Genomic DNA, 12,473 nt, shown 5'->3' with positions numbered 1-12,473 from the left:
TCTTTGTTTTATTTTTCCTTCATATCTTAAATTTTTCTGAAAGTGTTGCGACCATGCCAAATTTCTTTCAACTCAATAATTTACTTCGGTCACAAGCACGTTTTAACGATCGCGTTTTGTCGCTTCTACCTTTTTCTACACCTTTGCTATGTTGACGTATTGTTATTGATATCATGATCAGAAAGAAAAACAACTGAACTGACATGACGAATTCAAGCACGTTTTAACGTTCGCGTTTTGTCGCTTCTACCTTTGCTATGTTGACGTGTATTGTTTTTCATATGATGGTCAGACATAAAAACAACTGAACTGACATGATGAATTTTAATTTAATAGTTCAAACATTTTCTTTTTATTCCTTTCTGCACGATTTCAACGTTTAGCGACGTTAAAACGATGTAAAAACGGCAATTATAGTTAGGCTACGGTACCCGATAATTTCCTTTCAAAAATTTCAAAACCTCGCCGAATAGGGCACTCGCCGAAAAGGGCTCTCGCCGAATAGGGAACTCGCCGAATCGGACTAGTCGAATCGGACTCGCCGAATAGTAGCAGACCCGCTTGAAGGAGGGTTTCTGGAACTCGAAGATTAAGGCAGAGCCAAAAGGCAGCACTGTTGAAAAACATGTCGAATTTGTAACTGAGGCATCCATTTGTTGCAATATTTGAAAAAACTTTGTCTTGAAATCTACAGTTGGATTGTGATAAGGATGTTTCAGTTTCAATGGACTTTGTCTGATTTTTTCAATTTCACTAGGCCTATCACTGAAAGTTCTTGCAGGCCTGTTAAGTTCAGGTTCACCATCTTTTTTAATTGCCTTTGCTTTCGCCTTCATCATCATCATCCAATTCGGTTTTGTCCCCACTAGTGGGGGTAGCGCTTTTCTCGCAACGATTTTCTTCACTCCTATACTCCATATCATTCTATCCATCGCATTTTCTTCAATCCGACTTTGACTGCTTCATTTGTCAATAAAAAACAAAAAATGAAAAGTTTTGGTTGAAAATGGAAGGAAAGGTGAAATACGTACCTCTATCAGATTGCCTGGCTTAGTCATACGTGGACTCTTTGTTATTTGCCATTTTGTATAGAATCGATCACCCTTGAGCTGTAACCGTCACAGAGCATAAATTAGAAGCATAAATTAATACAATGGACTTTGCTGCAGAACTAATATCACTTTATAATTCATCATTTGTGTGATTTTGACCTCTTGATTTAGCATAAAAGTGTTTTTTTTAATAACCAAAGTGTTGCTGTGTTTTTGGTATACTTTCTCTGACATCACTCGTTATTGCTTCTCAAATCTGTGTAATCCTGCAGCAGGGATATCTAAAGAAGGGGATAGGAAGGCTTTTATTACGTCTGACAATAGAAGGGCTTTTGTTTATCGTAAATAATCTCTGCTTATCGTCAAATAACAACTGGCACCGATAGTAGTTTAATGAATCTTGTTATAATAACCTGCATTGCGCTATTAGCATCAGGCCTGGATATTCACTGCATGCTCATGTACTTATGCTTTTATACTTGTAAATTCAACTACCAAATACTTGCTTTACATTTAGCCTACTGCAAAGGCTTTGTTAAGAAAAACAGCTTACTGGTAACTTTTCAACTGTCTTTCCAAACAAGTATTTTTTAAATATGCTCCACACGACATTTGATAACTGTCTTCTGTAGCTGACTGTACCAGTTGCATTACAAAACTTTCTGCAAGTTTAAAAAGAGCCTCATGTTTAACGAGTTACAAACTACCGCCCAGGTAGTGTCATGAGAATAAAATAATAGCTGCAAGCTTTCGTATCCCCTTCTTTAGATATCCCTGTCCTACAGGCCCATAGTTCATTTCTGCATTTCTCACTGCATCTTCACTTTATTTTAATAAGTTTGGTAAAAACATTATGCTTAGGTTTATTGTTTTGTGTCATTTTAACAAAAGTTTCTGTCGACTGCATTGCTGAGTGGTGAGAGCCCCGGAACGACGTTCGAAAGGATGCCAGTTTGACACCGTTCAAGGGCATGTAGCTGTGTCTTTGGTAAGACACTTAAAGGCATGCCTGAAGGTGGTCAAAAAGATTGGCTTCCTTGCCTTCCCGTCCACTTAATCTAAATCTTCAATCACCAGGCGTAAGCCTGGATATGACAAACAAAACCAAAAGTTTATGCGTGCATTGTGACATCATAGAAATCGCTAAATATAACAAGATGTTCGATTGCTGGAGCTTGCAAAAAATGATCGTAAATGCTCTTGGACGAATGCTGACAATGCACTGTGTTGTATAGCACAGCTCTAGTAAACTCTTCCAATTTTAACAAAAATTGCAAACAACTGAAGGCATTGAAACTGTGTCAGAAAGCCATGTATTGTACGGTACCTGATAAAGTATTATATATAAGCAACTATGCTTAATTAACCTATCATTACAATTGTTTATAAAAATAGTTTTTTTGTTTCTAAATATGCTGTTCTTTTGGTAATAGAGATGTGGCACTTTATATATGTTGAAGACTTCAAAAATGTGTAGAGCGATATGAAAACTAAAATTTATATTAATTAAAGATAAATGAAAGTAAAATTTAATACTTAAGACGGCAGCCATGTTTAAAGTGCCAATAGTCAAGAGCTAAACGCTGCTGCAAAAACTTGTTATTTTGTCATATATTATAAATAGCTTTGAATTTAAGTTAGGAACTTTCTACAGTAGGCCACACTTAATTTTTTAAAAAATAATGTATTTTGGGGAAACTCAAATCAGCAACTTGGTGCTGCTGCATTTTTCCTGATACAAATTTGTTGTATTATGTTTAAGATTTTATTAACACACTTTTGACATTATGAGTTCATTTGATCTATCTGAGCTTCTTTTCAATACTGACAACGGATATTTAGAAGGACTTGTTCGTGGATTTAAAAATGGAATTTTGAAAAATGAGGATTATCGTCACCTCACTCAATGTGATTCATTAGATGGTAATTTTTGAAAAAAATATTATTAGTTATTACAAGTAATAGAGTATTCAGTTCTCTAAAATTTATAAATGTCACCAAATTCACTCTTTTTTGCATTTCATTTGGTAATTTTTGACATTCAGCAAAGCTTTGTGTTAATTGGATGTGTAGATGTCAAATTGAACTTTTACTGTGACAGACAATACAAGGATGCCACGTATTTTCTAAGACTTGGCAATTTGCTGAGCTGTTTGGCATTAAAATGAGATTTGGTCAAGCAGGTTAAATAGCCGTTTTTGATTTATTTCCAGATACATCCATTGTTGTATTCTTCTATATTTACTTATTACTAGAAGAATGATAGGCCTATCTAACTAAATATTGGAGATAGGCCTCTGATAAATTTTAAATGTATGCCGTACGGTAGGGTGCATCATCTCCCGCTTTTTTTTAAAATTGGTTTCGTAACATTGAGAAGTGTGTTCCACTTCAGGAAAAACTCAGCCAAAAAAAAAATTTTTGTTCAGGGACCCCCCCTTCCACTCGCGCATGCCCCCCCAAATTTCGGACAGAAAAATCGCCATAACTCCAAAACTAAAATACTTAGACATGAAGTGTTTGGTATTAGATTTATTGTAACTATATGATTTGATTCAAATTTGGTGAATAAAACATATTTTACAAAGAAACAACTTTTTTGCTCTTCAGGAGACATTGTTCCCTCGAATACATCTAAAAAGAAATAGCTACGAAATGATAATGCACTGTTCGTTTTATGCATGTTCCCTTGTAAATATTATAATAATGTCACTGAATGAACTGAAAATATGAATAAGCCTAAAGTGATTTCTGTTTCATTACTGATAATATAATATTGAATAAAGCTTTAAAGAAATACAGATTCATAACTCTATATCTCATACAGCAGCCTTGAAAACGGCTTTAAAAGGGGAGTCCAACTCGAACGTTTTCGTCTAGCTCGGTAGAATAGATTCTTCAGGCAAACGGGGTGGTATTTGTAGTAAAGCTGTTGTAAATAATTACATTTCATGAGCACCTGGAAATTATGTGACGATATAGTTACGCACAGAACTCCACTTTGGTCCCATTTCTAATAATTAAAGGCTACTTTTGTAAGTGGAGCTGCCGGTTTGTTAGATGGATGCAACAGTCTATGATTTTTTCCGCAAATTTGGTCTCTTAGATCTGCTTTGTTCAACTACCTGAAGAATGCTTTCAAAGTTTTGGATATTTTGAGCAGATGATCGAAAATCTGTGGCCAGCTTGACACCACGTCAGCTTGACAGCAGTCATTTACAACTGTTAACCTTTCTGCTTTTGATTTGGCCAGTTCATACTGACTATCTTCTTCCCACTCCCTAACATTTTTTTCAAAAAACGTTGGGCATACTTTTAAGAGCTTAAAGAGATACCAGGAATCTTTACCAATCAAATCAATCAGTGAAGTGTTGGCATCAATTGTGTCTGGAAAAACTGGCTTTCCTTTACCTTTTCTTTTCAGAGGTTCCTGAATTGAACCATCTGCTGCTTGCATTTTTAACAATGCATCAACAATTCCTCTTTTCGTTTCATCTGGAACATGGTAATCAAACAGAGAAAGAGGAATCATTTCCTCAGTTAAGTACCAGAGGTGGAGATTCAGCTTTTTCAAGCCACTAGTAGCTACAATGGGATCAATTTTCTCAAACAAATGTAAAGTTTTCATTAACTTCAGGTCTGCCCATGGTGCAGAAACTCCTGAACTGCAACGAAACTACCATGGCACATACACATATAGGAGGAACATTGCAAACCTTTTCAACTTCTCAGTTTGCTTTGGTTGCAGAATCAAGTGCTTCTTGGGATTAGCAGGATCCATTACTTCTTCAGTCCTTCTAGACAATAGTATTAACTTTATGGCATAAATAACTTTAGCCATCCACCAAGCTTTGTGAATAGCTTCTGGTTGTTTAAATTTAAATGGCTTCTTGCATGGCAATGGATAGTTGAAACTAACACAGCTCCAATAGTTCTCTGTAGTCTTCTCGAAGTAAATATCTTTTATCATTTTTTGTAAGCAACTGGGTTGCAAGAGCTACAGTATCTTCTTTCAAGGTTTCAAGGAAATTCATTTCACTGATTGACAAGCACTTGTATGTACCGGTATCTAAATAAGGTGGGAAAGAGATGAGGTCTTGAGAAATACTGTTGAAGTGAGTACGAAAGTGAACAAACATAGTTATTTCAGGCGATCGAGATGTTTCAATACTCAGTGCTTCAAACACATTACCTACGATTAGTTCTCCAACATGTTTTCTGCATGCACACCATAGCAATGATTTCTTCAATTTCTGTTGCAATTCAACACAACCTCCAGACCAAAGGCCAGTGTTTGTTGATGTAGTGTCAAATACCATGCTGATAGCACCATCAACAGAACAGTTCCATTTGGTATGAGTGGCATGTCTTATAGTTACTGCATTATCATTCCATCGCTATTTCTCTTTTAGATTATTATATACATACTATTATATTATAATAGTTGATTGATGATATTGATAGGCTACTAAACTTGAACAAAGCTTTTAAAAGAGACGGATCCATAACTCTTTATCTCATAGAGTAGCCTTGAATAAGGCTTTAAAAGGGGAGTCCAACTTGAACGTTTTCAACAAACGTAGCAAAAAATTTTTGTTTCTTTGTAAAATATGTTTTATTCACCAAATTTGAATCAAATCATATAGTTACAATAAATGTAATACCAAACACTTTATGTCTAAGTATTTTAGTTTTGGAGTTATGGCGATTTTTCTGTCCGAAATTTGGGGGGGCATGCGCGAGTGGAAGGGGGGGTCCCTGAACAAAAAAAATTTTTTTGGCTGAGTTTTTCCTGAAGTGGAACACACTTCTCAATGTTACGAAACCAATTTCAAAAAAAAGCGGGAGACGATGCACCCTACCGTACGGTGCTTAAATTATAATGTGTAGGTTTTCTCTTGTAGTATTGTGCCTTCCTCAAGCAGGAGACAAATAAATTTAGCCATTGCATGAGTATTTGCACAAGATTTTCAAGTAATCGTTATATTTTGAACATTTTCAGACTTGAAGCTCCATCTTCAAGGAACTGATTATGGACATTTTCTGGCAAATGAACCATCACCTCTGACAGTTTCTGTTATTGATGACAAACTTCGAGAAAAGCTTGTGATAGAGTTCGAATACATTCGAAATCATTCTTACAAAGACTTAGCTCTTTTTTTGGATTATGTGAAGTAACTGTCAGCTTTGAATTTTCATTATTTTAATGTTGATAAGTTTTATTGTAGAAAACTTGATCTTTTCTCTATAGTTGCATTGAATATAACAAATAGTTTAGCTGTTCTGCAGGTTCGTATAAGGCTTGCTTGTTCAGTCATAGAAAACACATGCAGCAGTAGCTCTTTGATAAAGACACTTTCAGCTTGAAAAAGCTATGATTGAATCATACTGCTGAATATTATATCTTCTCTGAGTAGTTGCACTTTAAGTATTTGATGTTTGGTAGTCCAAGCAGCTGGTGTTTGTTACTTACATACACGTACTTAAATAAGCGGAACACGTCTTTTAGGTGCAGACAATTAGGTGTCTGCCAAATAGGTGCGCACACTGTGGCGTCAGGATATTTAGGAATAGGTGCTATTCCCAGTAAATGCGCTTGTCCGGCATTTATTTGTTGTTAGTCCGGGTTTGCGTACACAAAAGCTTTGTCAATAAATTGTTCAAGTTTCCGCACATGACTGAGTTGTTGTTAACTCATATAATAACTACACTAAACATCAGTAATAAACATACCGTAGATTCAAGTGGGTGATAACCTTGTGAAGAAGAGTAACTTATTTTTTTCGTCAAAAACCCTGACTAAGTTGCAAACGATAAAACCTAGCCGACCTCAACGCCGCTGAAAATTTTGGGGAGAACTGTCGCATAATTAAGCATTTCTGATAAATGATTACGAGTGTATTTGACACACCGAATAGCATCTAAATGACCGGGCGCCGCACCTAAATATTGTAACACCACGATGCACGCATCTATTTGGTAAGTACTTAATTGTCTGCACTTAAAAGATGTGGATCCTAAATAAGTGAGGTATTATTGCTGTTGGTGGGGTACAGTATCGTTTCAATTTTTGCTTGTATCGCTCACAACCTTTATTTTTTATTTTTAAATCTTACAGGTACAGTTACATGATAGACAACATCATTTTGCTCATCACTGGCACTCTTCATCAGAGACAACTTTCAGAATTGCTCACCAAATGTCATCCTCTTGGCACTTTTGATCAAATGGAAACCGTCACCATCGCAAACACCACCGCTGATCTTTACAATGCGATTCTTGTCGATTCTCCTCTAGGTGCGTTATATTTGCAGGAAGATTCACAGAAAAATTTCTTATTTAGAGTTTCTGAAGCTTTCGTTCAACAATATTTACTCGAAATTGACGAAATATCTAAATTGTAAATGCCTAATTGTTATGTCTTACCATTATCACCGTACTTACCCAGAGTTACACATAAATGTCATCGTGTGCTACTGTGCATAATGCACATGGTCGTCGTCGTCGTCTGAGCTTCTGGGGCCGAGGGTCTATCCTTTTACCACCCCAGATTCACGATGTTCCCGGACTACACTGGAAGGCTGCTAGAGAGCAGCCAGTCTTTAATTTCATCATCCATGACGCGCAGACCTTCCACTCCGTTAGGTGGCTTGAAGATGGTACAGTCATTGATGATGTGGTCTGCGGTCTGTTCCTCGGCACCACATTCACAGGAGGAGGAAGAAGCCATTCCCCATTGGTGCATGGTTGAGCGGAAAAGCCCGACGCCCGTACGGAGACGGTTGAGGCGCACCCATGCCTGTCTCTGTAGTGTCAGGCCGATGGGGCGTGTGTCGGCGTCGGGGATGAATGAATGGAGTCTAGTGGTGCTCGACCTCCATTCAGAATGCCATTTATGGTCCGCCCAAGTAGCCGCAGAGATGTCTTGTTCGTCAGCTTCGTTGATCAGAAGCCGAGCGGCTGGCACGAATGGGTGTCTTGATTTCAGTCGGCGGGGGTGCCCGTTTGGGAAGGCAGAGATCTTGTGGTGGAGAAGATGATTAGGCTCCAGTGCCCGTCGACCGAGGGACAGAGATTTTCCTTTGTCATGTCCCATTATAAATTTTCGGTATTACTTACTTGACCATCAATGTGATTGTTATTTATTGCACTGCAGTGATCTGGTTATTCTTCTGACTCTTAACAGATTCAAAATACGTGCGTACAATCTTAACAATACCTGTGTGTTGTTTTACAGCTCCCTTTTTCAAGGAATGCATTTCCGAAGAAGATCTTAACGAAATGAACATAGAAATCATTCGAAACACTTTGTACAAAGCCTACCTCGAATCATTTTATGATTTGTGCAAAGAAATCGGTGGAGCCACTGCTGATGCAATGTGTGAAATATTGGCTGTAAGAATACTAACAGTGGAATTTTTGTCATTAAGTTTATTGTTATGGTTTTCATGGTGTAACTTGCTTTGTTTTTTGTTTCAGTTTGAAGCGGACCGCCGTTCTATCATCATCACCATCAACTCATTTGGAACTGAACTTTCCAAAGAGGATCGCGCCAAACTCTATCCAAGACGTGGAAAACTTTTCCCGGATGGATTGATCGATCTCGCCAAGGCAGATGACTATGACGCTGTCAAGAGAATTGCTGAAAATTATGTGGTACGTTTGCTTTGTAGTTATCGCAAAGTGCTAAATTATAAACAAATGGGACCTTTTGTATTCAATGCCAGTTTTAAATATTTAGTATTTCAAATGACCGTTTTTGCGACTTCTTGCTTACTGCTTAGTAACAGAAAGCCATCAAGTTGTTTCCAGTTGGAAGCTCTGAATGGGTTTTTGTTTTTCATTTAGGAATACAGACCCTTGTTTGATGGAACTGGAAATAATCCCGGAGACAAAACTTTGGAAGACAAATTCTTTGAACATGAGGTAGGTGTAGCACTGGCGAGTTTCAATGCTATTAAAAAAAATGAACGTTTTGAAAGTGGATGCGCCTAGTAACTGTAATTTTTTTTCTTTTTTATGAATTGTCTCATTCAGACATTTCACTCAGTTAAATATCAAACCAAATCGGGTTTTGAAAATTGATTTGAAAGCCTCGTCCGATTTAAGTGAATTGCTCATTAATATCAGTATGCTTTACTTTAACAGTGATAAAAGTGTGCAGGCAAATCATGTATAATTTTTTATGTATCTTTCCTTTGCAGGTCTTGCTCAACGTGAACAGCTTCATGCAGCAATTTCAATATGGCGTCTTTTATTCCTACATTAAACTGAAGGAGCAAGAATGCCGGAACATCATCTGGATCGCAGAGTGCATTGCGCAGCGACATAGAGCCAAGATCGAGAGCTACATTCCGATCATGTGAAAAATTCTTGTCAAGTTTGCCGTTGTTTTTACACGTTTCTGTTGTCATGAAAAACTCTCATACAAGGCACTTGCAAGCTAGTGGCGGTGCTTGTCATCATGATTGAAATTCTCTTTTCTAGCTGCGAAAGAGAGATGCGGTAAATCTAGCAGCAAGTCTTCATTTATAATATTGTTTTTTGAATCGTTTGGTTCAAAGGAGTTTGTACCGCCATAGTTATGTTGTTTTTCTTTTCATTTTCGCAAAATTATTTCTATCAAAGCTTTCCTCTTTGTTAAAGCTTTAAGTTGGAGCAAGACTTAGTTTGATGCTCATACGACTTGTTAACAACATCACTTGTGTTACTATTTTTCGCTCATTTGTTCCGCTGCATGAAAGTAAGGAGCTTACGGGTGTTGCATTGTGTGCTTTGCAACTTTCATTCCACTGGACGTCAGCTTTTTCTACGGCATACCAACCAACGGAATGTCCGATTCCGTGCTCTTGTCAAAGAAAATGTTACCAACGCTTATCGATGGTTCGACAAAAAGGTTTGCGTGTATTCAACTACGTTTTACGCAGCATTTTACTATAACACATTGCTACAGTAATGCGATTGGTCACTTGTTGAGCTATTCTCACCCTCTAATAACCCTTGGTTGTCAAGCGCATGTAATCAGACATTCCGGTTACCTGGTATCCCCGTTTTTACTTAAAACAATTCTTTATTTTAGTAAGGTTGCACAATCTAATGTTGTTGTAATCACGTTAATTGGGTGAGTCGTGTTGGCGTGTCGTTTCTAAGCAGTAGACGATATATCGAGTTTTCATTTTCGTATGTGTCAAGATGTATATTGTATAATATATGGTTTGACAATATAAATGACATAACGTGATTGCATAATGTTTGAATATCGATTCCTATGAAACTCTTTTGACATAGCAATTTATTTCAAGTAATCGATGGAAAGCAAATATCAGTAGCTACGAAATGGGGACAAGATTATTCATTAGCCTCACAAAACATTGATATTATAATAGTTATGCTGTTATATACAATGAAACGTTAACTTGATAATTACTTGAAATATTCGTAGTATTTGAAAATTTCTTCTCGAAACCATCTCTATTCTCTAGTCACATCTGCAACGTGACCTGACAGCGGACCTGAGAAAGCAAACTGTAAATATTCACGATAAACTAAGGTATTATAGATTATTTGTGTTTTTGTGATAGTTTTGTGCAATATTTTGTGAAATTTTAGTACAAAGCAACCAAGTTAGCATTTCCGATTGTTGTCAAAATTGAGTTGAGGCATTTTAATGGTTTTTGCATTTGTCTTTAGAGTTATCGTTGTTTGAAAAAGAAAGGCTAGGCTGCCGTGTATCTAATAATAATTCGTACCAAGTGGATCAATCAAGTCTGTGAATTATAAATGTGATGATATCAGTTACACTCTTAACAATATGCCTGATAGAGCATTGTAGAACATCTCTCGAGATTTTCTTTTTTAACCATGTGATTCTGATCCTTTGTCGAATTATTTAGTCAACCAGAAAGGCTTATGTTACAGAAACCAGCGGAACAAACTCTTCAACAACATCAAAATCTTTGATTAGGCTACTTCTCGCACAAATACTGCCAGCTGAGCTGTAGCCTATTTGTCGTGTCTGCTCTTATCTGTCGTTATTAACAACTGTAGATCTTCAAAGTTCTTTTTTTATTAGATTTTATGTTCTCAGACATCTCTTCTATTCGTCAGGTTACCGTTCTACCTGAAAGACTGATGTGATATCTGAAAAATGTTTTTTTTTTCTGAACATGGTTTCAATAACATCCATATTTTTACAAATTTGCCACGAGGAAACGGTCTCTTTTGCTATTGATTGTGCTACCTTGTAGCTAGCAAAAGTACCATTATTTTCTGATTCATTGATTTTCTTTTCAGTTGGAATAGCTTACTGAACTTTTGCTGTTTTAAGCTATTTTGAGTACCGGTACCGTAGGTTAAGTTTATCTTTGCTTGCTTGACCCATTAACTTAGCTTGTAGCCTTGATTATTGTAAAGGACTTGACAGTATACCGGACTTGTTTCAACTGTAGGCAATCATACCCTACTAGACAGGAACACCCTAAATTAACCTCAACTAGAGACTCAGAGTCTTTGAACGAGCAAATGCCTATAACATGCCTACCAAAATAATTTAATGGAAAGGTGCTTGTTCTTCATTCGATTGTAATATACCACTAGCTGGACCATGTAATACTATAGTTTGTAAAGGGGTTGCGGGTCGGAGGTTGATTATGGCTATCCACTATAGGGTGGTTCTTGTTTTTGAATTTTGCTTGGAATAGCCTACCCTTTCAAATGGTGAGGTTGTCGGAAAAAACAACTCCTGCAATTTTTTTTTTAATTTGAAGTTGATTTAGGGGTGGCCCTCCCTCCCTAAAGTTCTGTAAGCATGATTTTCTATCTGCTTTCTGAACATTGAATGCATCTAGAGTAGAAAAGCAGTTATTTATAAAAAAAAATACACATTTTAACACAAAAGGTGCGGTAGCTCTCTAAAAAAATATGTGACAATCAGTGTTCCTTCTAAGAATTAGGACTCGTGAAATCTGTCCTACAATCTTTTTTTTGACCACGAAACCGTCTACAAAACTTCGTTTTTTCTCAATTTTTGCACCTTTGGAACACCAGTGACGATATTCATTTCACAATGTAATGCTGGTCAGTAGGCTACTGCGAGAAGCGATATTATCGACAATATTTTACATATTGCCTTGCGTATCGTCACAGGATGCCTGCGACCTACTGTTACAGACAATTTTCACCAAATCAAACGTCATATAAAAACCGTTATGGTCTACTTAACCTAGCTGGCATCTTACGTCATGGAAATTGCTAGAAAATGTCCAAATATTGCACCATCGTTCGTAAGACCTGATGAAACATTGCATCACCAGTCACCACCTTTGAACACTTGTTTGAATTGCGTGACAATGTCTTTCATTATTGCGTCACAGTTACTGTTTACGTGAGTTTGAGATATCGCAAATTATTCTAGTCATTCGT

The 12,473-nt window shown here is 37.0% G+C and overlaps 1 protein-coding gene across 2 annotated transcripts; it reads left to right on the top strand.

Moving 5' to 3' along the window:
• Positions 1-708: 708 nt before the first annotated feature.
• Positions 709-10,823, top strand: LOC145775350 (V-type proton ATPase subunit d-like). 2 transcript variants are annotated; one of them, XM_082586638.1, is made up of 7 exons: positions 709-2,960; positions 6,055-6,226; positions 7,171-7,349; positions 8,290-8,447; positions 8,532-8,708; positions 8,901-8,978; positions 9,257-10,823. In XM_082586638.1, exons 1-7 carry the CDS (start codon positions 2,840-2,842, stop codon positions 9,416-9,418), a joined length of 1,047 nt encoding a protein of 348 aa, XP_082442764.1. In that variant the 5' UTR covers positions 709-2,839; the 3' UTR covers positions 9,419-10,823. The 2 variants fall into 2 exon arrangements, with proteins under 2 accessions (XP_082442764.1, XP_082442763.1); XM_082586637.1 differs by having other exon boundaries at positions 714-2,975.
• The last annotated feature ends 1,650 nt before the right edge of the window (positions 10,824-12,473 follow it).

This window comes from Aplidium turbinatum, chromosome 8, assembly GCF_918807975.1.
Source record: "Aplidium turbinatum chromosome 8, kaAplTurb1.1, whole genome shotgun sequence".
NCBI lineage: Eukaryota > Metazoa > Chordata > Ascidiacea > Aplousobranchia > Polyclinidae > Aplidium > Aplidium turbinatum.
Note: the sequence above shows the minus strand (reverse complement) of the source record. Positions and strands in the feature narration are given on the sequence as shown.

Excerpts from the sequence above, each read along its gene's own strand:
- LOC145775350 (XM_082586637.1), top strand. The coding sequence starts at position 2,840 with ATGAGTTCATTTGATCTATCTGAGCTTCTTTTCAATACTGACAACGGA. Across the intron at positions 7,350-8,289 it reads TCTTGTCGATTCTCCTCTAG|CTCCCTTTTTCAAGGAATGC; the intron begins GTGCGTTATATT and ends GTTGTTTTACAG. Across the intron at positions 8,448-8,531 it reads CAATGTGTGAAATATTGGCT|TTTGAAGCGGACCGCCGTTC; the intron begins GTAAGAATACTA and ends TTTTTGTTTCAG.